The 27071-nt window shown below is 43.6% G+C and overlaps 1 protein-coding gene across 2 annotated transcripts in view; it reads left to right on the top strand.

Annotated features, from left to right (window-relative positions):
* CCDC13 (coiled-coil domain containing 13) overlaps positions 1–27071 on the top strand; it is a 431895-nt gene that overhangs the window by 370246 nt on the left and 34578 nt on the right. For both annotated transcript variants that reach the window (XM_078665306.1, XM_078665307.1), the window contains exons 14-15: positions 2431–2585; positions 11708–11822. In XM_078665306.1, the coding sequence (XP_078521432.1) occupies positions 2431–2585; positions 11708–11822 (270 nt within the window). The remainder of the gene's footprint in view (positions 1–2430; positions 2586–11707; positions 11823–27071) is intronic.

The raw sequence follows: 27071 nt of genomic DNA on the forward strand, positions 1-27071 counted from the left end.
GGTCCAAACTGGGATGGCGAAGTGAGTTAAAGAACAATGATGGATTCAACCCAGATCTGTGACTGGGGGTGAATGTCTGAAAAGTTTCAGCACTCCGTCTATCATCTCCTTGTGTAAGCAAAAGTGACAGATGAATGTGATCACTGGGTGCAACGGAAAGAGCTTAGTGCAGTCCCAGTGATGGCGCTGACAGTTTTCCATTGACCAGACTCAACAATCTGTGAGCCAGGGTTCTCAAGGCCAGCTTCAGCATTACCAATGAGCAAACCAGGTACCACAGTTGCTGCCCCTGGTGACCCTTAAATGATGCCCATAGTTATGCCTGGGGGCCTTTGTTATGACTGATGCATTTACAGGGAATAATTGGAGTTCAGGTGGTGAAGTTTTAGTGCTACGTTTCTGGCTACATTAATATCTGTGATTAAAGAGGAGGTCTTTGGTAGTTTTTTGGCACACAACTAGTTGAAAGAAATCCAAAATCAAAGGAGAGAAGCAAAGTGTGTAGGATGTATTGACCTTTTTTGGCCTTGAGGCTTGCAGTTGTACTACTGAATATCGACTAGCAAAAAAATGGTCAGGGGTTCTGCCCACTTAACCCTCCCATACCTGAGCAGGAGACATCCTAAGATGAGAAAATAGCAACAAAGGGTACCGAAGGGATTGATCCAAATTTAATTTTCAAACAAGAAACAATTAATTCTCTTGTGAAACAGAAATTAAACATGAAAGAATTACATATATAAATTCATCAACACACATATGAGCGGACATCAAGGGAAGCACAACAACCGACAGTCTATCTACAAACTATCACATATATATATATACAAATATACATCACATTTACAATATCACGTTTCTATGTACCCCGAACAAACAATATATATAAAAAATATATATATATATCCTAATTCGGATCAGTGCCTCCACTTAATTTATAATGAGAGCACAACACAATGGTAGTCCCAAGATTAAAGCACCTGGGGGTTACAGAATCAACCCAGTCTATATTTGTATAGGTGCCAAAGATCAAACAAATTATTTCATGGTAACAGGGGACTCCAATTGCAGCAAAAGGTGTCAACGGAAAGAGCTTAGTGCAGTCCCAGTGATGGCGCTGACAGTTTTCCATTGACCAGACTCAACAATCTGTGAGCCAGGGTTCTCAAGGCCAGCTTCAGCATTACCAATGAGCAAACCAGGTACCACAGTTGCTGCCCCTGGTGACCCTTAAATGATGCCCATGGTTATGCCTGGGGGCCTTTGTTATGACTGATGCATTTACAGGGAATAATTGGAGTTCAGGTGGTGAAGTTTTAGTGCTACGTTTCTGGCTACATTAATATCTGTGATTAAAGAGGAGGTCTTTGGTAGTTTTTTGGCACACAACTAGTTGGAAGAAATCCAAATTCAAAGGAGAGAAGCAAAGTGGGTAGGATGTATTGACCTTTTTTGGCCTTGAGGCTTGCAGTTGTACTACTGAATATCGACACAAACAATATTGAGATAGAAGAGTATTGAGAACAGAATATTGAGGGACAAAATATCGAAAGGCAAGTGCATAGAGGGAAGTATATATGTACTATTTCTAATTCCACTTCTACATACCTTGAAATGTGTGGAGCAAGTATAGAAAATCTAGACCTACATACTTGTGAATATTTTCTTTTCAATATTTGTCTCAATATCAGTGGTTCGATATTTAGGTTGCACAACGAGGCTTGGTATGATGCCTTTTCCTGGTTAGGAAGGTGAGTTGAAGGTGGTGCTAGGACTGGTGTTTGGTTTGCAATTAAAGAACATGAGTTTGGTTCTGCATGCAAACTTTTAAATGGCAGAAAGGCGGATTTTGAGAAATAGGCAATTATCATATTTCTTGATAATAGTAAGATAGAGTGTTGATCGATTTAACCTCGTAACTTAAACTGACCAACAGCAAATTTAGGGATACAAATTGTAAATTAGGTTGACATTTATGTTATAATTCAGGTTTGCTTGTACCATTAGATACTACTCTCATACACGGACAGTAGTTTATGCAAGGTACTACAAAAAGTAGATGATGTTTCACATATGTCCCTGGTGGATTTCTAAGAATAAAACAGTTATTCTGATTAGGACATTTTACTTATACTTGCATCTCACACATTCCTGTTTTAAGCATGGGACGTCCTTCCCTTCGCATGACTGAATGGGCAGAAGGACATAGGTTACAGGTGATATTTTGGGAGATACATTACTTATTCTGACATCTTACAAGTATATGTGGAAATTTCTTAATAATGTTTAGTAGGGCTGAGGCATATTCTAATTAAGCTTGTCAGGAGTTGTGGTTCAAAGTATAAACAAGGAGATTTCTTTCTGTGTGATTTTCATTTTGTATTGCCACCATGAAAATAAAGTAACGCAGGATTTTATTTTCAATGTAAGGATGGAAGAAAGCAGTGAAAAGGTCCTGGATGCTGAGAGGAGACTTCATGAGGAGAGACGGAAGACTGTGATATTGGAGCAGCAATTTGAAAAAATTAAAATGGAGACTGGGAGAAATCCTAATGCCCAAAAGCTTAGTGCAAGGAGCAGGCCAGGTAAATAGAGCGTTACTATACATACTTCTTCTTTTTGAGAGTTGCTTCATGTATTAAGACTTCTCACCTACTTCATTCAAGGCCTTGGTGTACCCCACAAATGCATTCATTGTCTTGTTAGCATTATATACAATGTTCATCCCTCCTCTGTAGCTCTTCTTGCATCACTGAAAACAGGTTGCCAAATCTTTCAGTTTCTAAATACCACCAAGACATACTCCAATTATCAAAACGACCTTTCTTTGAAATTATAGCAAAGGCCCAAAATAATATATTCAACCAAGGAGAATATTAAAGGGCCCATTAGCATAACGGGCGGATCGCCACCGCCGGCCCGGCAGTGGCGATCTGCCCGCCAAATGCCCCAGTTGCACCCCCGCCATATTAGTATGGCGAGGGGCACCACAACGGACGGAAATACCGTCCGCTGCTTTTCCGCCGGTCGGATTGCCGACCGGGTGGAAAAGGCATTCAATATGGTGACGGTGCCTTGCAGCCACTGCCATCCATATTACTATGCCAGCGGTGGGATGCCTTTCCATGGCGGAGACTCCTCCATGGAAAGGCATGCGGTGATCACTTTGGGGCCTGTTGCGGGCCCCCGGAGGGGTGGGGGGCTGCACTTGGGGGGTACCTATGGTACCCCCCTACATTGGCATGGACAAGGTGGTAGGCACTGCGTGGTGCCTGTCATGTTGTGCATGCCAATGCACAACATGCATATTTTTCATTGCGGCGGGTGCTGCTTACTGCCGCAATGTATAATATGCAGGATGCGACTGCCAGGGTGGTGGTCGCATCCTATTGGGCCTGGCGGTCGGTCCCGTTCACCGTTACGGTGGCGGGCTGATCGTAATGGGGCCCTTGGATGATCAAAATGACAATACATCTCAAAGCACACAATTTCCAAAGGGTTGTTTGTATTGTGGGAGTGCCAGGTATAAATTCGGGAATCCATAATAATATGCTCTTAATTTGCCGACTTCCCTAAATCAAAGGAAATTGTCCTGCTAAAGATAGGTGTAAGGTAGGGGATTACACAATCTATGTTATCAATAAATATAAATAAAGTAATGCTTATACCACAAATCCCAAAAGTGTGATTAATGTGTTTGACATACTCCCTTCTTAATGGCCTTGTGCTAATTGCTAATAAAAGTGTGTTCATTGTGTGTGCATAGTGTCTTTTGGGCCTTATAAAGCATAGGCAGTAAGGTCCTGTACTCTGCAAGTGGAATGTTTGAAAGCTCACGTTTGAGCACTGCAAATTGACTCCACACTTCCAAATATACTATCATTTTAAATAAATTGTGGGAGAGAACACACATTTTTCAGTTGCCTTTGAACTCCGAAGAGACACTTAAATCCACTATATGCCCCTAACAATAAGCAGTAATATTTATAATGGAATGGCTTCTTCTTCCATAACTTCACATGTCAAAAGCTGACCTATTGAAGTGCTGTTTTCACTAAGTTTTCTGATGCATGGAATGTGTACCATGAAGTGACTATCTGTTGCAAGGCAGCTTATTAGCCTAGTGTAAAGGCAATGCAGAAGCTAAGCTTTTGGCAGCCTATTACAATTGGTCTATTAGTCATGGCCATGAGCAGAATAAACAACAGTGGTAAGTTAAGGCAGTTGTCCATCTCCATCATATATCTAGAGGCGGCCGAGTTACTAAAAGCTCAAGCCAGGCTTTACCTGAAGTCTGGCTCTAGCTGAGCTTGAGATCCTTTTGCAAGCTTTGAGCCCGTAACGAGCAGGGCTCATATGTGGCTCCCGCCTGCCTCCCTCCTTGTGCCATGGATGTGGTGTTAGGGCCAGAGCTGTCGACTTTAGAATGGGGAACCAGGTTTGAGTCTTGGTGGCTGTCTATCATCTTGTGATTCTGGATACATCACTTAATCTCCCCATTCCTATATTCAATGAATGGTGACCTTGTGTAATTCAACAGGTACTCATTTAAGGTTCTCCGAAGTAAAGTGCTCCAGTACCTTTGAGTCGAGTTTGCACTATATAAAACTACAGAAAAAAAACGAAGCCTTATCATAAGGAAAGATTAATAGATACCCAGTTACTGGCTGATTTGTACAAAGTGAAACCAGAAAATTGGATGCATATTCTAATATTGAAGAAGAACTTCCAGTGCATATTGAGTGTTCTAGATAAGGAACAAGAAGATTTCAGGGAATCAGCAGCCACAAAAACGGTGACACCTGGGGTGGAAAAGAAATGCAAGTATCCCATGTAAATATCCACCCAGTATCAAAGGCAGTACAGGGGCAGACATCTACCAGGAGTTTGACTTTCTTTTAAGTCCCTGGTATATGGTACCAACATTACCCAGGGCATGTAAGTTAGAGTGTCCAACCAGGGCTGCAGCAATGATTGTGCCTCTCTGCTTGGGACAAAGTACAAAATGGCTACAGCGTGGAAGAGCAATTTTTTTTAAACTTCTAGTTCACATTTGCTATTTAAACTTCAAAATACTTTATTCGGTTTTACATATGTTAAAAACCATAAAAGCAACATTACAGCATGACGTAAAACTTAAAAAGAAATATGTAACATGATCGTATCCCCAATTTTTATACAATTCATTTCACTTACGGAGGTTATAAAATGTATCAATAAAATACAGGTATAACAACATGATAAAAGACTGTCACGGCTCTCTACAGTTTCTGGATTTTAATGCTGATTTGAGAAATCCAACCACATATAAAGTGCTTTCGGGTTTTACCATTTGCAGGTAGCAGAGGGCGGGGCGGACCTGATTAAAATTTAGTTTTTTTAGTAGGGGTTTCGGAAAGAACCTCCGGGGAGCATTATAGAGAGGACAAATAATAAAAAGTGCACCAAATCCTGCGGAGACGTATTGTCCCAGCCGCAGGGAGGTAACGCCTGGCCTCTATGTGATCCCCTAGGTACGGGTAATAATAAATGATAATAGTCCAACCGAAACCTTGTTAGTAAAAACCGCTCTTGGCTTGTTATGGGCCATGATAGATATGGCTCCATTAGAGGTATGGTTTTAAGCATCGCAAATTTGCGTATGCTGGGTTTTACCAATTCCGCACCATCTCTGGCTAGTTTTTTCATTAGTATAAAAGTTTTTTTAACAAACTCTACATCAGTGGTAACAATCGAATCTGGATTTAAAAAAAGGTCTGGACGCACCAGCTCGGTAAAACAACTATTTAAGTATTTTAGCCATGGTACATTGAGCATATAATCCAGAGACAATGCTTCTCTTAACAGCTGATGGTTGAGGGCCAGGTCTTTATTTAACCAGCACTTAAGCCAGAACAATAGAGGCCGTAGTGCTATAGTGTCGCCAATGAAGGGTATTCGGGTTTCCTTATGAACTATTAGGTTTGATGTTCCCTTAGGTACCCCCAAGAGCTGTTTCAGGAAGGTGTTCTCAGCCACCCCGATACATTCGACTGGTACATACCCCCATAGTTCACTGCCATAACTACCCAGTGCAACACTTTTTGCCTGGTATATCTTCAACAGTGCGGCTACTGGACGTTTGCCCATTTTAGTTGCAAAGTTGAATATTGCTGAGTTTGCCCGTATTATCTCCCCTCTTTTCCTTTGTACCAGCGGGCTCCATTTTAACTGGTCGTCGAATAAGACACCCAGGTAAGAGAATGATGTGGTCATGGGTACCTTCTCTGCATTTACAGCAAATGAGTACTGTTTCTTAGGGTGCACCCCTATCTGCCAGAAGGACGGCATCGTCTGCATATAGCAAGCCGGGCAGGCCCCTGCGCCTAACATAGGGAAAATCAACACCAGTTTTAACCAGAAACGTGTCCAGCTCGGTAATATATAAATTAAAAAGAAAAGGGGCCAAAATACAGCACTGCCTCACTCCTCTCTCCACGAGAAAGTCCCTGGATACCCTAAGGTCTAGCGAGTATCTAACATTTGCCTTAGTATCCTTGTGAAGGTCCCTTACGAAGTTAACCAGGGAAGGCTCCACCCCCATGGCGCCCATGAGATCCTATAATTTCCTCCGGTTTACACAATCAAACGCGGAGGAGAGATCCATGAACGCCATGTAGATGGTGCCCCGTCGAGCCATGGTATACTTCCCGAGGACCATATATAAATTTAGGCGTTGTGCTAGTGCAGAATGGCCAGGGCGAAACCCATATTGGATATCCGATGTAATCCTGTTTTCCTCAGCCCATGTTGTTAATCTGTTCAGGACCACTCCTCCCACAACCTTAACCACAGATTCGATCAGGGAGATCGGTCTATAGCAAGTAGTGCTATTCTGATCTCCCTTCTTGAAGACTGGAACGATTGTGGAGGTACCCCATGCCACGGGGCAACCCAGGGATGCTGCTGCATTGAGTACTGCTGTAAGAACCGGCGGCCACAATGCCATTTTTTATTTAAAAAGATCCGGGGGCATGGCATCAGGGCCCGGTGCTTTGTTACTCGTCAGCCCCACAATTTCTGTCTCAATTTCACCTGGGGTAAAGTGCAGGGATGTTACGCCCTGCCCACCCTGGTGCGATTCTAACTGTGGGGTATTGGCCTTAAATATGGAGCTGAAGTGCAATACCCAATCATTTTCAGGGATATTGGTGCCTAGTTCAGGTTCCCCGCCTGTGTCACACAGTGGTCTGTTGACTATGCCCCAGAATTTCTCGCTATTATTCAGGGTGCTTGGTTCTAAAAGAACCTTCCAGGTCATTTCTTTTAATTCACCCTTTCCTTTTGCTAGCGCTTTTTTGTATGTTAAGCGTAATGATCGGATCAGCAAGCGGTCTCTCGGCGTGACTTTCAGGGCTGCCTTTAGCTCCTTGGCAGCCCTTGAGCAGATGTGATCAAACCATCCTGGGTCCCTGGACTTTGGGGCTGCTGTCGGAATGGTCCGCAACTACCCCACTTTGATAGTAATCACCTCAAAGGCCCTGAGAATATCCATGGGGGCAGAGACAGAGGATACACAGGATTCGAATTCCAGGGCACATGTTTTATGAATACTATCATAATGTCAATCCGGGTTCACTTTTGACCACTTAAGACGGCGCCTTCCATCTGTAGGTATTTAAACCAATGGCACTAGCCTCCACTTTCCTTAACAATATATATGTCTCCCCTAAGAAAGGCTTATCAACTCCTAGTGCAGGGAGCTGTATATTATTAAGTAGAACATATACTTTCATATGTCCTAACAGTAAAACTTCCAGATTATCGGTTTAACTGTGGGAAGGTTAGTAGACCCATTGTCTAATACAGAGTTACAGGCTGACTTCTCATTCCTGCTAACTTCTGAATGAGACTACTAAAATGAGTACTTCAAGGTATCAAACTAATTGTGGCAAAAAACCTGAATTGATGCCCAAGTCGAATTTAATGTCACTTTTAGGGACATGCAACTTTTACAAAGTTGCCACTCTATTGTACAGTTTATCAGGTGGCCTTTCGCATTCGCTGACCACCAGGCAGACATCTGCCATCCTGGGGAGTTGTCTGTACAACTCTCCGGGTCAGGAACAACCAAGTCTTGCTACAAATGGAGGTGTTTCCTCCCCCTTGCAGGAAACCACCATGGGTGTTGGCAAAAAAAGACAAGTTTCAAAGGGTAAGCCGCCTTTGGTGGGCTTATGGCGATCACACTCGTGTAGGACCTCCCATTAGTTTAGGTAGAGGGGCTGGCAGCAGTCATAGAGAGGGAAAAACAGTTGCCAAACTGGTGTTTCCTTGGGCTGTAGCCCACAGGTAGTTCCAATTCTAGGTTGGGATACCAAGCTCCTAACATCAAAGGAAGGGTTCAGACATCTTGAGAGTGTGCAGAATAGTGCACTCTGGCATTTGTAGATGCCACACATAGCAGGAAGTCGATATATAGTGGGAGGGATTCTGGTAACCTATTGGCTAGTGACAGCATCATCTTCCCTGGGCACTTTCTGTGCATAAATATGGCACCCCTGGCACTGTGAACATCAGATCACATCTGAACTGGAGAGAGGACTGAAGAAGGACTGCTCTTCTGACACCCAGACCTGGCAAGAGAGGTACACCAAAGAGTGGACTGCACCTGCTGCTCCTTGGGCTATCAAAGAAAGGACTGAGCCTATGGTGGATTTGCTCAAAGAAAAGATGCTTCTGAGCACCAGACCGCAGTTGTGACCTCAATGGTCAGTCAACTGACCTCCTGTTGTAGCACCATGGCCTCACCAGCTGAAGTCACCCATCCTAGCTAATCAGTAGTCATTTTCAAGGAATCACCACTGACCCCCTACATGCGGCCAAGAAGCCCTCCACTCTGGACTCAAAAGTTGCACCCATGTCGAAAGAGTCGTCTGAGTGTGGATTGGTCACCTAAAGCGACATTAGACCTCACCAAAGGATACCACTGGACCCGCTGTCCGACTTCTGTGGCCACAGTCGCTCCACCTTATCTGTAGACCATGGAAAAACCTTAGGGAAGCGCCCATTGACCGGACAGTACCCACAGCATCTTTCAACATCCTGCATCCCTAACATCAGGAACACTCCATTGAATGTGGAACTGGACTTGAGACTGCTTTGGTGACCAGGTAACTGTCCAAATACTCCTTATTGAACCCCCTGATATTCTCTCTCTCTTAGTTGGTCACCAGTCCGGGCCGGAGTAGCTAAACACAACTCTTTCAAACTTTTCAAAAGTTTCCAAACTTTACAGTTACCACTGTTAGTTTGTGCTTTGGATTAAAAAGCTGAGATTTACATTTTACTTAAAAATCTATATCTCCGGAATCCTGCTGTGTATTTTCCTCATCTTGGTGTTTAAAAATTCATAAAAATATGAGCTACTTTTTAAAAATTGATGTTGGATTTCTTTTGTGTTGTTTGACTTTCTTATTTCGTTGTTTGGTGCTTCTAAATGCTTTATACTAGTGTATTTGTTTAAGCCTTGCTGCTCGAAGCCACAGCTACACAGGTTTAAGCTAGAGAATGTACAAACAAACCTGACTACACCCAAGGTGGTTTCGTGAATGTATTACACAGTAAGGGCGCAAAACCATACCATATAAAGCACCATCATTTTCACAAAATTGCTCAGTCATAACCAACACTTTACTGTGTCCGCCCACCAATAATCATCATTGTGACTTCTTAATACCTCCCTCTCTGTCACTACAGTGACACCTAGAAGAGTGGGAAAAGATCACAAAGTTGAGCTGGCCACTAAACAATGTAAATCATGACTACTCTCTGTATTTTAGCAGCTGTATAGCTTGATTGACATGAAAGTGGGAGATGACCTTTGGTAGAAATTGTGGGTTTGTCCTCACCCCCACTCTGTTCTTGGGTATAAGCAAGTAGAGTTCTTGTGCTGTGAGTGTCTGCAACTTTCTGACTTTCTGTAAGAAAGTAATAACAAGGTGATGAATAGAATGCTTGAACTAATCTAATCCACTGGCGATTGCTCGGCGATCACCAGTGACTGAGATTAATTTAAGCATCCCTCCCGTCACCATGTTTCTTTTGCAGTAAACACCAAAAGTGTAATGGTTATCCCCGGCTGTGGGACTTGTGCTCACTGTGTCATATATATAAAGCTATACCTTATTGACAAGACCGAAATTGGTCAAAATATGTCTGAGGTTGCTTGTGCTCCCATCTGGAAGGTAGTTTGGACTAGACCATTCCTAATAGGGTATTCCCAGGACTGATTTTCATAAAGCCGCTCTCTGTCTTGAAAGGCGCAGTGTATGATAATTGATGGTCTGGAATGCGGCCCAGAGCAGTTGCAAGTTGCTGATGTTAATTCAAGCACTCCTTCTATCACCTTGTTATTTTTGCAGTAGATGCCCTAATTGCGGCAAGTATGCCCAGCCAACATTCTCCCCATTTGCAGTCAAGGCCTTGTGCCACCTCCAAGGGTAACTGCCACTTGTGATCCACTATGTGTCACTGTCCCAGTTCATCCAACCTGGCATTCAACGATCTGGCCAGGTGGTTCACCACCAGGTAAATCCCTTAATGGTTCAGCCACTTCCAGAGGCACAGTGCCCTTGGCAAAGAGTCCAGGGCCCTACTCCGCCAAGTTTTTTGCAACATGGGGATGGTGTTGCCTGTTAGCACCTGTACACACCTTTCCAAAACACTATTGGATGGGCATCCATTCAATCAAGGAAGCGCAGGTGGGACAGAAGATACTAAAACATCTTTTGTCATATGCAGGCTTTTTTGAGCCGAGCCATCCTAGAAAGAAAAATAAAGCGCTACATAATCAATGCACTGCCTGTGAATACAGAAAAGATTCATCCTGTAAAATGAAATGGTTTCTTACCTGTAGGAGTAGTTTTGCAGCTTTAGGAATTTTCTGGATAGACACGTGACCCTCCCACCTCCATGGAAATGAGGAGGCTGCTGCTGAACACAAACTTTATAAAATATATGTTAAAGAGGTGTAGGAAGACACAAAAAGACAATAGTTGTCAAGGAGAAAAACGTATCTGATGATAGCGACAACACATGCAAAGGAGCTCCTGGGGAAGGCTTCTGCCTTCCCCAGGAGCTCGGAGAAGACTCCAAATAGCGTCCAGATGGGAACAAAAGGACTACAAAGACAGTTCAGGACCCAACCACTAGATGGCAGTGTAATGCACAACATGTTAATTCAGAAAATTCTTCAAGCTGCAAGACTACTCCTACATGCAAGTAACCAATTTGTGACTTTTTCTGGCAATAGTAACAGCAGGATGAACTAAGAAAATAAAGTTCTCAGTTGTGGAAATAAAGTTTTGCATGCCACCACTACTACATTTTAAAATTACTTTAAGACAAATAACTTCATGCAACCAGTCTCACATAGTGAAATTGTGCAACACAATAGGGTTTGAGAATCAAGCATACTAAAAACACTTCCAGACAGTACTTTCTCCTTTTTATTTATTTCCTTCAGATGTTCGTGTTTTTAAATGGCAGCCGAAGTCACAAGGGAATGCACTTTTTGGCTAATGCTGCCTAATGACAAATGTAACAGTAGTTGGTACAAACTTGAAAGTGTACGTGGGTGTGTGTGCCCACTCTTCCTTTTTTCACTTTGTATGCTTTGTGGAATGCAAATAAAACCCCCATTGTTTGGCTCTTTTTGTAACCACAGGCAACGTTCACTCTACCTCCAGACATGCCATGAATGTGAATGAGAGAAAGGACTGGTGTTCAGCACAGCTTTCGGAGGTACCCTTCGAATCTCAGTTGGAAGAATTAACTACACGGTACATAGTTTTCCTTTCTCTTATCTGCTTACTTTTACTTAACTAGAAATGTAACACGAAGAGCTCACTGTACACTTTTGACAAAGTAGTGTTTGATTTATCCATTGAAATTTTTAAGTCAGTGGCAACTTCCTGTTGATGTTGCATCCTAATGTTTGTAACTGATGCTTCACATAATGTGGCAACTTAATGTTTCTAACAGCTGAGAAGACGAGAAACCCTGGTGGAGTATTTATTCCCAGGCTTGGAGAAGCCTATACAATGGATTGTCAGTCTTACCGTCTATGCAGACTTTCTTTGATGAACATGCACAGAAACTCTGCTGGTGTGAGAACCTTTCAGAGTGTGACAAATGCTTCCCCACTTGGCGTGAGCGTTCACTGTACAGAAAGGTTTGTGAGCTGATTGTAAGTTTGCCAAGATAATCAGTACCACACGAGTCTCGTGGAGCTGTGAGCCATTCCCCTCTCCTGATTTTCATTCCTAACCCTGCAACTACCACACAATCCAAGTCCTTATACATAAAACCACAACCATGCACATTTCTCAAGGAGAAAGTGGAGGAGTGTAGTCTTTCTTCCTTAGCTCAAGAACGCAGATTTATCACTTTTCAGAAATCATTAACAACATTTTGATTTTGATTTCTCCAGAAAATACCCTCAGAAGGCCTTAAACAGCACACCCACGTAGGAGCTTCCCCAGAGTGATAAGCATGATCTTGATCATCTGGGGTACCAGACTATTGATGTCTTTGCTACCTGAGAGAATGCTAGATACGGTCTGTTTTAATGTAGGTAGTTGTTACTTGGGGTCATATTATGGAGGCAGTTGTAATAGGTTGGATATTCATTGCATTACTTATTTCTGGAGGATTCGTGGTCTCCTGAATGTGAGCACAAAAATTACTTCTTCACAAAGAAACCATTTTTAATGCTTTTGATTGAACAAAGAGGAAGTCATTCGTGAAACTGCTGCACTGCGCTGTCTGTAGGCCACTGGGTCACCAGTAGAGTGGGAATGATCCCTTGCAGCATGGTGCTAGAGTCCTCTATACAAATTTCTGGACACTACACCTTCAGGCCTAGAGACTTGAAAGGAATACTTTAAGCAATGGATCATGGTGGATGGGGCGGTTGATGTGTTTTTGGCATCAAATAACATCTTAATCTGGTTATTCCTTTATGTGGAAAAAAGTTCTCCTCTCACAGTGTTATTGCTAAGCGAACGGAGGAGCATGAGGAAACAAAACATGCTGGTACTTCCTCCCTGGCCATCTCATGAAAGGTATAGTGAGATGAATGTAACCACTAATTCTAGTAACTGAGGTATGTGTCAGTATCTCTCAAGGATGATATCAGCTCTTACCCATAACTTGGAGCATGCCTCATAAGAAGGCCTATCTTCATCTAGACATGTATCATGCCAGATGTGCTTGGCCCAAACAAAATATGGGAGCTCTTGAGATTATATGTGTTGATATGAGTTATTTTTTAAGACCGGTGGATATAAATTTGTGTAGACACACACCTCAATAATTCTAATTACTGATTACCTTTATCTTGTTATACATTTCTGTATTGCTTTACTTTTAATAATACGTAAGGCAACCCTGCAGTATAAACCCTCAAACGTGCTATATAAAGATGAAGCCTCTGAATGAATTAAGATAGTACATGAAGAAAACATCAGCCTAATAAGCTTAATGCACAGAGAAGTGACTCCCACAAAAGGTGGTCTAAGGAGAAAAAGATCCAGCATCACCTTTCAGGGTCTTCCTGCCACTACCGCTGTATGTCATTTGTTTTTGAGGCATGCCAACCTACCGAAGTTCTTGGAAGAACTGTACTTCTGCAGGTTTCTGCGTGGTTTCTGCGGGGATCCCTGCAGAAACCACGCCGACCGGGGACCACACAGAGTATTAACTCGAAGTTGCCGAACTTTCGCCATCCGCGACAGCTTCACAATTGAAACTGCGTGTACATTGAATCCACGCCACCTATCATGGCTACGCCCCCCGGAGTGATTTCGCCCGATACCCTCATATGCTTGTGAATCCTCTCAAGTGTTCAGTCCACCGGAAACTCTATGATCTCAAGACAGACATGGTTTATATTACTGTCCTGAAGATGATGCCATATATCTAAAGTTTGAGCATCGAAATGTCGACACCTTTGTACCATATGTCCATTAATAGTCTGATTGCATTGCACAATGGTACCCTGATTGAATCAAGTCTGTTCACTGAATACTAGGAAACAGACCGCTTTGTCTGCCTTTTGCCTGTAAAAATTGCTGTTTTGTCTTGTTGTATGTGGGTCACAGGCTGTGCCCCCTTGACATTACCTTCAATGTTGTGTTATTATTTATATTTGCAAAATATATTTGCAAAATATATTTGCAAAATAAAACTCTGTCCGGCTAGACAAAGAACATACTGGCTATTTAGTGTATGTTGACTCTAAACGTTCATTTTCAATGTTCTAGGGACCACTGTCTTCAACACAGACATGGCACTTTAGGAGAGTCTGCAGCTCTTCACCCATGAGCACCTCAGACCCACTTTCTTGAAAGTGGTACATGAAGAACATCTAGTCTTAAGCCAGACCTTCAGTGTGCTTCCATAGAAGCATCAGAACTATCCATCTTAGGGTTCTGCCACAGTATTTCTTTGAGACAATCCCCATGGTTTATCTCACTTCCCTAAAGTCAAACGCCCAGCTTAATATTGTGATCCTTCCATTCACTGGGTCTCGTGTTTGGTCCCCAAATGAATGATGAGCTGCTAGTTGTAAGGCAGAGGCAGAGACTTTGAAAGTGATTGCCCCTGATGTTTCAAGTCTCTAAAGATGGCCTGACCTTTTTTTCACCAAGCAATCCAGAGGGTTCAGTCCCCTAAGTGGTCATATCATCCTCGGCCCATAGTGCAACAGCAATATCAACAGTCCTCATTTCATAGAAGATCTTCCAGAGGCAGGCGAAAACAACACCAACCTCTTCAGGAAGGTCACAGCCTCATCCCTCTATGGCTACCCCACTTGCTTACCTTGTGCATCACACCACTGGACTGGTGAGTACCATATCATTTTAAAGGATGACATAAAATGACTTCTGAGAAATGTGTGTTACAAATTATTTAGAACAACTTCACTCTCCAATTCAGGGCACGACCACTGTTCATTCCAAAGTTGCCTGCTGTAAAACATCAGCTGCACTTTAGAAGGAAGCAGGAACACTGGCACAGAAGAATGAAGTATAACTGGTTCCTGGCTCTCATAGAGGAACTTGTATTTATTTGAGATCTTTTTAGCATGTTAAAAAGCCTGTTGCGGAAATTCTCATTTTTTTGGATCTCAAGTTCCCCAACAAGTGGACTTTGGTGTAGGTTTGCAATCCTATATTTCCCCACCTCAACCAAGAAAGAGGACTGGATGTGTGTAGTAGGATCGACAAGATGAACATTTTTACATTCTAGTACCAAAAAACATAAACGTTTTAAGGGTCATAGTGGACAGCTACTACTTTCAGTACAAAGTACTACCTTTCGATCTGAAATTAGCTCCTTCGGCTTTCCGCTAAGATCTTGTTTTCAAGAGGTCATCTTTTTACAAAATTCTCATAATAGGATCAGGATGCTGCCAGTAATGACTATCAGTTAACGCTGTAGGTTTCACTGAGGTCTGCGGAAGTGTCGGGGGAAGGGGGGGGGGTGGAGTGAGGCCATCACCCCGTGCAAGTGTAGCATCTCTTTGATAATTGTCAGCTTGCGCGGTTTGGTTTCAGAGGACGCCATATGTGTGGGTTGTCTCGCAATTAGTAGGGGCTTCAGCTGCTGGCATCAATTGTGTATCTTTTATATAATGGTGTGAAGCAGTGAGATCATTCAGCACTAGGTGCCATTCCCTGGTTCCTCGGAAGGAGGTGGTGGGGCAGTGCAGTACAAATATACAATGTGTCGGACCCCATCGCAATGCCAGTGATGTTGGGACCATTAGCAAGTGTGTGAGGGGAGAGGTGTCTCCTCTTCGTGGGGACTTTTTCCAAGGTCAACTGGTGTGGCTCTTTCCCAGGTCTTGTTAAAGCCTTGTTCAGGCCCGTCCCGTTCTCCCGGAGGTCATTATATAGGATTTTGTGGCTGCGGGCTCTCTAGGGTTTCATGTAGATGAGGCTTGTTGTGTTTGGGGCCATGTTTGGGCTCCAAGAAGTTGGGTATGATGTAGGGGCGGAGGAGAGTCCCCCCTCACAGTGGTCGCCTCAGCTGCTATAGGTCAGAGCTTGCGATGCCAATACTGTTGGGGGAGGGGTAATCCTGGAGCTAGTCGTTTAGAGATGGTGGGCCCAAGTTTTTATCCTTGCCGCCTCTTTGTTCCGCGGTTCGGGATAGCACTCCGCTCCGATTAGCGCCTGACTACATCTCTCTGCTTGCTTTTCAGTGTCCCCCTGGTGTGCCTCTTTAGACTCTACATTGCACATAGTGGAGTACCCTCTGTGGACTCACTTGATGTCATTAGAATCACAGACATTGTCCCATCTGCAGCCCTCTGCTTTTCCGGTCAACATAGCTCCGTTATGCTTGTTGCAATGGCGTTGACCATCTTAGGGAGGAGCGGTCGGAGGATATGGTCTCATCTGATCAACGTTTCTCAATCAGGCATTGATCACTGATGCAAATGCCGGTCTCCCTGCATATGCAGTGAGGCTTCAGCAAACTGGGGGTGTCATTCTGGGACTCACACAATGGGGAAACCTGCTAAACTCTGTTGTTGATATGATCACCCCATTGGAGCATAGGAGAGACATGTCTTGGGAAGTCCTCCCCCTGGCCATGCCCCCACCTACCCATAGCTCAACAATTGGCTAATAAAGGCAGACTCAGTATGTAAAACTCTTCTGGTCTTCAACTCAATCCTCAGCATTTAGGCCTTCATGACAACATCTAAAAATCCACAACAACTTCAGTTCAAATTCTCACTTACCTAGGGACCAACCTGGATACAAAACGACAAGTGTATCCTTCAAAGTAGATAGTGTCTATCATTTTAATAACATATCTCCAAATTCGAGTTTCCTTCATCAATTGCTTGTTAGATGTGAAAAATAAAATACTTATAAAGCATAACAATAAGGAAACCTTGGCTCAATTGTCTTCTTTAATGACATCGATGGTCTCCTGCATTTTTATTGTTCCAAATACAAGGCTCCGTATGAAACCTCTTCAAAATGTTTAGAACATCAGTAGTCTTAATGATCAGGAAGACATGTTACTCCTGACAACTTCTTGCAAAACTGCCTCCTAAGTGGTGATGGAAGAAGTCAAATCTACTGAAAGGAATTCCGTTTTATCAGGATATTTCCATCTCAAATCATCGTAATTGATGCTTCCTTGTCAGGTTGGGAAGCTCATCTTCAGAATTTAAAAGCATCATGTCAATGTGCTGAAGTTTAGGACAGTTCACCTAGCTCTCAAGTCTGCCTAGCTTCAGTGACAACAAACAGAATTCTAATTCAAACAGGCAATTTGACCACAGCATACTATCTCAACAAACAAGAGGACACCAGATCCAGGATTCTTTCACTAGAGGCCCAAACGATGTAGATTTTGCTCCTGGTGAGAACCGGACCATAAAAGTAGTTTATCTTCTGGACCTCCAAAAATCCCAACCTAATTCTTACCAGATTCATCGTAGAAAATCACAGACAGGTTTTTGATGAGGACATGCTGGAAGGCATTTTGTGTCAGAGTGGGGTCTTTGTCAAACAAGTGTGATTGCTGCAGCTCGAAAGATAAAATGCCCAAGCTTTATCCTCGAGAGTGTGGGAGCCAGAATTGCTAGATCATATTCTTCGAATAGACTGGAAAGAGAAAATTCTCTGCGTTTTTCTGCCAATACCACTGATGCCATCTTTTTTAGCAAAACTCAAACCTTCCAACCTCTATTTCAAGGTCTCATATAGCCAGAGCATTGTGGTACCCAGAGATCCTTCACCTGTCAAGAGACCAAACAGGAGATTGACATGCAATCAAAATTTGCTGACCAGGATGCAAGGATAGCTTTATTATCCCTACCTGACGTCCTTGAATTTGGCAGCGTGGATCTTGAGATGCCGAAGTTTACCTGAAGAATATATCAACATCATGAAGGAGGTGAAACAAACATCAACAAGGACATGATTTGCTATTAAACTGACAGGCTATCTGTGGTATCCTGCCAAGAGAATGTTATCATTCTATACCTACATCATCTGGTGCAGTCAAATCAGAATTTGCCTCTTTAAAAGTTTATTTGGTAGCTATTTTTAAGCATGCAGGAAGAGTTCAACCCAAAGAAAATTTTCCTTGATTCACAACTTTTCAGAAGAGTTAAAGAAAACATCCTCTCCTAGAAGGCAGCTTTCTCCTCCATGGAAGCTCAGTCTGGTTTAATCTAAAATTATAACTGCTCCATTTGAACTTATACACAGAACATCATTTCAGTATCTGCCTTGGAAGGTTGCTTTTCTAGAGGCCATTATTCAACTGAGGCATTCAACCAATAATGGGACACTTGCCTTGTGGTTGTGTAGTGTATGCCATCTGACAAACATCACAATAGAAATAACACTTGGACCATGGTTCTGAAGAAAACATATGAATTGTAATTAAAATAATGTGATATGCATTATAACATGTCCATTTAATAAACAGTATATTGGCATGACTGGGATAAATATCAAGACTAGAGTATGTGAACACAGGAGTAATATACACTGTAAAAAGAACACAATGAAAATGCCGACCCACTTTCTGGACAACAGTCATATCCCTTATGACATGAGGTGGGTGATACATGAACTTGGCTGTGCCGTACCATCAAAGGTAGGAAATGTCTCATTAGAAAAAGAACAGAGAAGATGTTCAGACTGAAGACACATATCCAGGGCCTGAACAATGAGATACCATGGAATGCCCTTTGTAAATGAGACTTATCCTTAATGGGAACTGTACAGGCTTGAGGGTAGTCTCTGCATATGAATATATTCTGGCATTTCTCAGGCCACAAATTAACCCCACAAGACAAATTGCATGTAAGATGAATTACGATTTAAATGGATGTAGGTATGCACATACAACATTTTATTTTTTGACACTTGTGAGACAGACTAATTGACCCTTCAGACGAAAGTAATGACAAGGACCGACTACACAAAGTAAAAGGCATGGGAACAGTGTAAAACGTCATACATATCACTTGCATGTGACACAACATGTAAGCAATGTCAGGAACACCTAAAGGGTTTCGGACAATGTTAAGTGAGCTGCTCCGATGGGGACTGTTACATTTGAGGGCAATGCCGTCCGAAATAGGTATCTCAACAGACCAGAACTCTTGAAGAAGTAAGTGCATACTGCAGCATGACAACCCATGAAAATACTTATTCCCTATAGAGAACTGACAGTGACCCCTGGGGCAATGATTGAACCCTAGTAGGGGTGAGTTATAACCCACAGAGAAGGAAATATGTGATTAGTTGACATTAGAGACCGATTATTCATTAATTGGCATGCATGATATTAAGTACTTCCAGTTGTCCTCTGCATGCTAGAGGAATATGGTATGTTTCATTATCTATGAGTGTACAGCACAAACACAAGTGTATGTGTGCAGTGAATTCATACGTTTTGTGCCTCACATTTATGTGCATATATACAGGTATAAGCAAAATGAATGTAAATATTATAATGAGCTTTATGTCTATATTCCTGCCTTACAGTTGGAACGTACTAGAAACATAAGCATGCATAAGTGCATGCATGTTGTGAAACTCACGAAAGATAACATAGGGGGCTTAGCCTCCTCTTGATGTCGCTTACAGAATACAGGTAAGGGTGAAGGCCAATCGACCCTTGTAGTCGACGCTTAGGCCATAAATGTAGACTATAGACTCAGAGGTCCTTCATTATCTTGCTGCTTCGCAATAGAGTACAACCATTGTACTCCCAGTTTTTAATCTCCCATGGGTAACCAACAATAATGTCTCATGGTTTTTGATTATAACCTAAATAATACTAATCACAGTCTTTTTGTCCCTACAATATGAAGAGCTCCCAGGTAACTGTTTGAGCCTAACTAGTAGAATCATCTCACTGGGTGAGGAGTCTGATAATGAATCTTGCCACTGGACACTAAGGGCCCCATTAGGATGTTGGGCGGATCGCCACCGCCATGCGGACAATGGCGATCCGCCCGACATTCTTCCCCGCCCGCCATCCATTTACCCCCGCCATATTACTATGGCGGGGGGGACCGCGGACGACGGAAAGACCGTCTGCCGCTTTTCCGTCCGGTCAAGGAGTTGACCAGGCGGAAAAGGGTTTCATATGGTGGCGGTGTCTGTTAGACACCGCCATCCATATTAAAGGCATGCTGGAATGTCTTGTGGGGGCCCGTTGCGGCCTCCAGGGATTCCTGGGGGTGGGAGGTGCACATGGGGGGTGCCTATGGTACCCCCTGCACTTCACTGTACATCGTGGCAGGCACCACGCGCTGCCTGTCACGTTGTGCATTGAAGTGCACAATGTGCATTTCTAGCTTTGCGGCGGAGTTAAAAATGCGGGATGCGCCCGCCAGTGTGACGGGCGCATCCTAATGGCCCCCACGGGACCGCCGTTCTTATGGCGGGCGGTCCCGTTTTACGTCGGGATGTCCGCCCGCCATCCTAATGGGCCCCTAAGTGAGCAAGATCCCTATAAAAAAAAAAACCTTTGTGTTTTCCAAAGGCAGGTGTCAATGAACTCACTAGAGGCTGATGTGACTCAGATCGACATCTTGGGCATCCGTGCTGCTTTGGTTGCAATGTTATGAATTGAGGAACTGATAAAGATCTTTTCAAATTTTCCTCATTTCCTCTTGTGGTTTATTGTGCATCGCTTCAGTTTATGCTGTGAGCTAGCTTGATACTCTATCTGCAGTGCAACCTTACATTGTTTTTGCACAAAAATAGAGTGTTATGAGACCACATTATCCTTTCGTACCGTAAGGATTTATGGATTTTCAAGTAATTCAATCTATCTTTACCTTTATTGAGCTATTCCACCGCTTCTGAATAAATGCTTCTTCACCCTTTAGAAGTTAGTAATGTCCTGAAGTTTTATTTAGACAGAATAAAAAACTTAAGGAGTCTAACCAACTGTTTGTCAACTACGGGCCACTTTGAACTGGCTTGCCACATCAAATCATTTCATTTCCAAATTAATAGTCTCTTTTATTCCATGTATTGTTATTTGGCCAACAAATCTCAAAGTAAACAATAGCCCATTCCACAAGAGGATATGCATCTACTGCAGCTTGGCTAAAGAATGTCCAAGCATAAGATTGTATAGAGCAGTCACCTGGTAGTTAGTCCATTCCGTCAACAAGGTACCGTCTTACTCTGGCACACATAATGTAGTTGGTTAAGGTGCTCTACGGAATCACTTGATGAGGTCCTATTTTTGCTAATGGTCTCTAGAGGACTTTCTTGCTGTTCAAGTCATGGAGACCATGGTTTTGGTGGGCTAAGCTGGCTATTCGATCTACTATTTATGACCATCACTGGAAGTCGTGGGATGCACAAGAAATTTTTACTTACTTGTAATGCTAGTTCACAAGTATCGTCACTGATGTCGTAAGCAGCCCTCCTGCTGCCCCAGTCTTTTCACTCAGTGAATGACAAGTACTTTATACTCTTTGTATGGCTTCCTCAGAAAGGACTTGGATCGCCAGTCATGCTGCAGTATGGAGCTGCTATCTTCTTAAAGGAAGAGTGCAATTTTTTAAGACTCTGGGCATTAAGCCTGTCAGGCATTTTCTTCTGCCATGTACTTTGTTACTGAATTTAGAGCTTGCACTCTTAATTGCCGCACACTTAGGGGTTCATGCTGCAGTGTTGCCTTATTTATTACTAAACGTTAGAGAATTCAGAAGCAGATCTGGCTTGTTTTTGTAGGTTTTGTCTGCAGTTGAGAAATGGCCTTTTTACAGCACCCATGGGGGTGTACATGATATGTTGAACATGAAGTGTTGCTGAGTCCCTTGAAGCAGGTGGAAATAGCATTTTTATTACTTCAATGAAGATGCATAGGATGCAGAAATAGGGTTACATTTTATCGAATGCTTTCATTAACATTTTTATTTCTGATGGATACTCGCAGTTCTGTTTATAAATCATTGCCCTCATAGCTCTCCTCTCATGTGTTCTATAGTTATTCGATAAGTGTGTTTGTTGTTTTGTGTTCTGTCTAGCTCAGCCATTTTTGCTAATCTCTGTAGAGTGACACAAATTAAGAAGAAAAGTTAAGTATGAGCTATCATCTTTATTGAGACAATATCAATTCTGGTAGTAACACCTGTGCTGATCCCCAGCATTAGGTGCCTCTGGCAACCATTGGATGCTACAGAAAAAACATCCCAGCCAAGTATGACACCTAGGGATATTTGAGGGGATGATGCCTGTATTGGAAGATGGAGTACTAAACAGGAATACCATTGCCAAAGTAGTTCTATTAATTGATGTATACCATGTTGTATCTTGTATTTGGGGCATCTGTTATTCCTTTCCACATTGTCAGATTTGATATCAAATAAATAACTTAGGCAGGTTTTAAGATTTGAACATTAGCTTCCCTTACATTCTTTGTTTACCTTAAAATAATGCAATATTGTTGAGTCTCTGCTGTAGGATCTTGTATGGATTCTCACTTGGAATAGGTTTGCCTCTTGTTTTCCAGTGTGTTCTTTTTCTTGCAGTGGTGTATTCTGGAAGATTTGGTTCTGGTGTTGCTTGGGCTCTCCATATAGATACCACCCACAGAGGAGTGGCAACTAACACTTGCACCCTGTTCATTGGGCAAGCCTCCAGTAGGTTCAGTAGTTCACTTGCATTGAGAAAGGTGCACCCATTTGTCATACCTCAGGCACTTAACTGTGATATTGGTAATGAGGAGCACCTGGGAGAGTTCTTTCCACCATTCTTACAAGAAAGGCTACCTTTTTTAACGCCTGCATGCAGACTCAGTCTGCAGTTCACAACAAAGTTCTGTGGATAATTGTAGGAAGGCCTCTGGTATCTAGTAAGGAATAAATTGACAGTCTTCAGTAATTCTTCGCTACAGTTCAGCATCATTAAATGGAGTATTTGTTTCTATTGTGCTTTCGGATCTCTCTGTAGCTGCACCTGCAAAGGAAAGTTACTGATCCTGGCACTTTGGGCTTGCTTTAGCTGGTTCAGAACTTCGCTTACAGTGAGAAGGGTGCACCCAGTGGTCGTACCATAGCCACTTCACTGTAGTAATGATAATGAGCAGCACCTGGAAGGGTCTTCCCCACCATTTTTACTAGTAGACCACCTTTTCTATACTGGAAGGAAGACTTGGTCTGCAGGCTGCAGTATATGACCAAGTGTCTGTGGAAAGGCTGCTGATATCTGGTAATGAAAATCTTGATAGTCTTCATTATTGCTTTACAACGTTTCAGCATCCTTTGATCCTGGCAATGTATGTCAGCCATCGCTGGGGGCCCAGGCCTATCATAAACTTGCCCATTGATACCGCAAGGTGGATGAGCCTCGTTCTTTATCATTCTTTGAATGCTCGAATGAGGGCTATAGGAAGGCCATTGGACCATTTCGGTTTGTGTCTAAACTGATCTTGGGCAATCTGTTCTTCAGAATTCCATTATGATGTTCCACTGCCCCAGAGGATTGAGGATAGAACCTACACTGGACTATCTGAGTACAGTGAAATGCCTTGAAGATTTCCTTAACAACATTGCCTCTGAAGTGTGTGCCATTGTCAATACCCATCTCTAACAGGATTCCATATCGGGGAATATTTTCCTTCAACAGTAGTTTGGCCATAGTCCAGCCATCTAAATGAACACTCAGCTAAGCTTCTGCCCAGTTAGAGAAAAAACATACCAAACCTAATATGGTACTGCACACTTCTTTCACTTTGAGTAAAATTGGTCTATATGTTTAGTAATGTACCCCAGGGCTGTACTACCTTGTCTGCTTTACCAGCGCTAAAGGTTTAGCAGACATGGAATGCACAGGAATACTGTGCAACTTTGGTGCCAAAAGAGGGGCCTTCCAATGCAGCTGCAATGCTGCGACCATAGCCCTGCTCCCCCTTTGTTCACATGTACCTTGGAATGGTACTTTCTATTCCGCTAAGATAACTAAGAAACAGGGCACTACTTTTTTTTTGTTTTAAGGTTTTATTTATCATTTTCAAAATCAATAAAGAACAAAAAGTACAAAGAAAAATGAATGCATCATAAGAGTCACAATTAAGCATAAACAGTGAGTCAGAAAAGTGCAAAAGGTACACATTCCATATCCACAGAAATCAATATACCTGAAAAGAATACAAATCAAATGGCATCATAGGGAGTTCACAACCTTGGGAGGGAACCAGTGGAGTTGGGGGCAGGAGTATTATCACAAGGCACAACGATGGTCAGTCCAACAAATCCTCTCAGCCCACCCCCGTTGGGTCAATATTACTCTCTGCTTGGGCCTGCTGGGCGGCGGCAATCCTGGCAATGTAGGAGCGGTAGGGCCCCCAAATATCCACAGGGCGGGAGGGAGCAGGAATCGATGTAGAATATTCCACGCTGTTAATGTTGCAAAACGCCATGCTCCTTAGCCACTACCTCAAACTGGGGGCCCTCCCAGCGCACCAGAGCAATGCAACCTCTCTCTTGGCCAATAGGAAACCCAATGCCGCAAGTTTACGAATCGTACGGGGAAAGTTGGAGACATAACCCAACAATGCCACCTCAGGGGTGGGGGTCAGGTGAACACCCAGCATTTCACCAAAATCTCGATGTACCTGGGACCAAAATGTGTGTAACGAAGGGCAAGTCCAAGATAAGTGAGCGAAATCGGCATGGGGGGGCCTTGCACTTGGGGCAGCGATGGGGTCGGCTAGGGTCTATCATGTGAGACAGCTCAGGGGTGTGGTACAGCCTACGCAAAAACTTGAAGTGAATGAGCTTATGTTGACTGTTTATGGAAACTTCCCTGGTGACCCTGCAACACTGAACTCATTGCTCATCTGATATAGTCTTTCCCAAGTCTTCCTCCCACGCAGCCGAACCCTAGTGTCTAAGGCAGGTAGGGACGAGTTACACAGTCTGTATAACCTAGCGACCAAGTGTGTCCCAAGAGGGTGCTGGATCACAAGTGTAGGAGGAGGGGTCTCTTCGGGGGCGATTGGAAATGTGGGGAACGAAGCGTGCAACATAGAGCGCAGCCTAGTTAATACAAAAGAGTCCATGAAGGAACGATCAGAGAACCGGGGGTCTTCTGTCGTGGAGAAGGCATGTCCCTCAGGGAAGAGGCCACCAATAGTGTTGATACAAAATTTGGTTAAGGTGCGTTTGATCACTGTCTCCCCTGTAATAGGAAGCCAGTGTGCATTGGGGAGTGGAAGGGCAGGAGAGTACAGTCTTCCAGACCGAAAAGTCGACACACCCTAACCAAAGCCCAACATGTAGACCACACTGTTTGTATATCCTGCGGGTCCCGGGGGGGCCCCCTAGGAAGGATCGTGGAGAGTGTACCGGGTAGGACCAGATCCGCCTCGGGCTTTAAATATAATATGCGGGCATCCGGGTGAAACCAGGAATATGCAAACGAGCATTGGGCAACTAAAAAATACAAATAAGTCGGGTACGCCCAGGCCCCCCCAGTCGTATGGGAGAGTAAGCACCCGCCATGAAACTCTGGGATGCCGGTCCCCCTAGGCCAGTCGCAACAACAATGAGCGCAACTGTGTGAAAAAGATCTTAGTGAGAGGTATCGGTATGTTATTAAATAAATATAAAAACCGGGGGAGCACAATCATTTTGATTATGGCGATCAATCCCATCATAGATAGCGGGAGGCCGATCCAATGACCAATTTGGTCTTCCAGGAAGTCCAGTGCTTTACCATAATTCAGCCTAATGATGAACACAGTGTCCAGGTGGACATGAATCCCCAGGTATTTGACCGAATTGCCGCACATCTCAAGGGGGAACGGGCAATCCCATTCGGTGGTGCTAGGGGTAAGCGGGAAAATTAATGATTTATGCCAATTAATACGTAATCCAGAAAACTTGCCAAAGCGGGTAATTTCTGCCAAAAGAGGTTCAAGGTTGATGTTGGGGCATTCTTACATACAGAATCGTGTGGTCAGCATATAGCGAAAGTAAAAGCGGACCAGTTTGAAATTGGAGGCCGCGGAACAGATGTTTTTCTTGGAAGTGGCGGACCAGAGGATCCATGGCCAGAATAAAAAGTAGAGGGGACAACCGGCACCCTTGACGGGTGCCACGTGATATGGAGAACTGCTCCGTAAGAGTGCCATTCAGTTGTAGCCTGGCTGTGGGTAGAGTGTACAATTAGGACACTGTGGAAACAAAACATTCTGGCATACCCATACGCCTCATGATGGATAAAAAGAATGGCCATTCCAATTAATCAAATGCCTTCTCGGCATCAAGAAGGATGGCAGCGGCCGGGGTAAACGGGTCTATGCGGTGCAAGACCGAGAACAGAGTTCTTAAATTTAAAGAGGTGGAGCGATGGGGAACAAATCCAGATTGTGCTGGAGAAATTATGGACTCCATCAACAAAGATAACCGAATGGCGATGACCTTGGCCAGGATCTTGTAGTCAAGGTTCAATAAAGAAAGGGGCCTATAGGAGCCACACAGGGTGGGATCTCTGCCTGGTTTGGGTAGTAAAATAATGACTGCCTCTCTGAACGTGGGCGGCAGGCAACCCCACTTGAGCGCCTCTGCGTACACCTCCACTAGTTGGGGAACGAGTTCTTCTTTATATGCCTTGTAAAAGTCGGCGGAAAAGCCGTCTAGGCCGGGAGCGGAGGAACCCCTAAGTGCCTCAATGGCTTCAATTATACTGTCGGGGGTAATGGGTAATGCCAAAAACTCCTGCATATGTTTTTCAAGGAATACCATTGCTATCTCACTTAAATACAAGTCCCGGCCCTCAAGCCCACCAGATAAAGTGGACGTGTACAGCTCCTTCCTCAACACCGCGTCCTCGGGCTCCGCACAGGTATCGGCTAAGCTATAGGATGGCGGACCGTGCTGGTGTCAGCCACCAGCAGCTACATGCCTATCTCGGCAAACGGGAGCCCGGCCGGCGGAGCTTCAAGCGGAGGCGGCCATTTTAGTCGCTTATGTGGCCACGCCCCCCAAAAACAGGGCACTACTTTACTTGTGA

The sequence above is a fragment of the Lissotriton helveticus genome, chromosome 10 (genome assembly GCF_964261635.1).
Source record: "Lissotriton helveticus chromosome 10, aLisHel1.1, whole genome shotgun sequence".
NCBI lineage: Eukaryota > Metazoa > Chordata > Amphibia > Caudata > Salamandridae > Lissotriton > Lissotriton helveticus.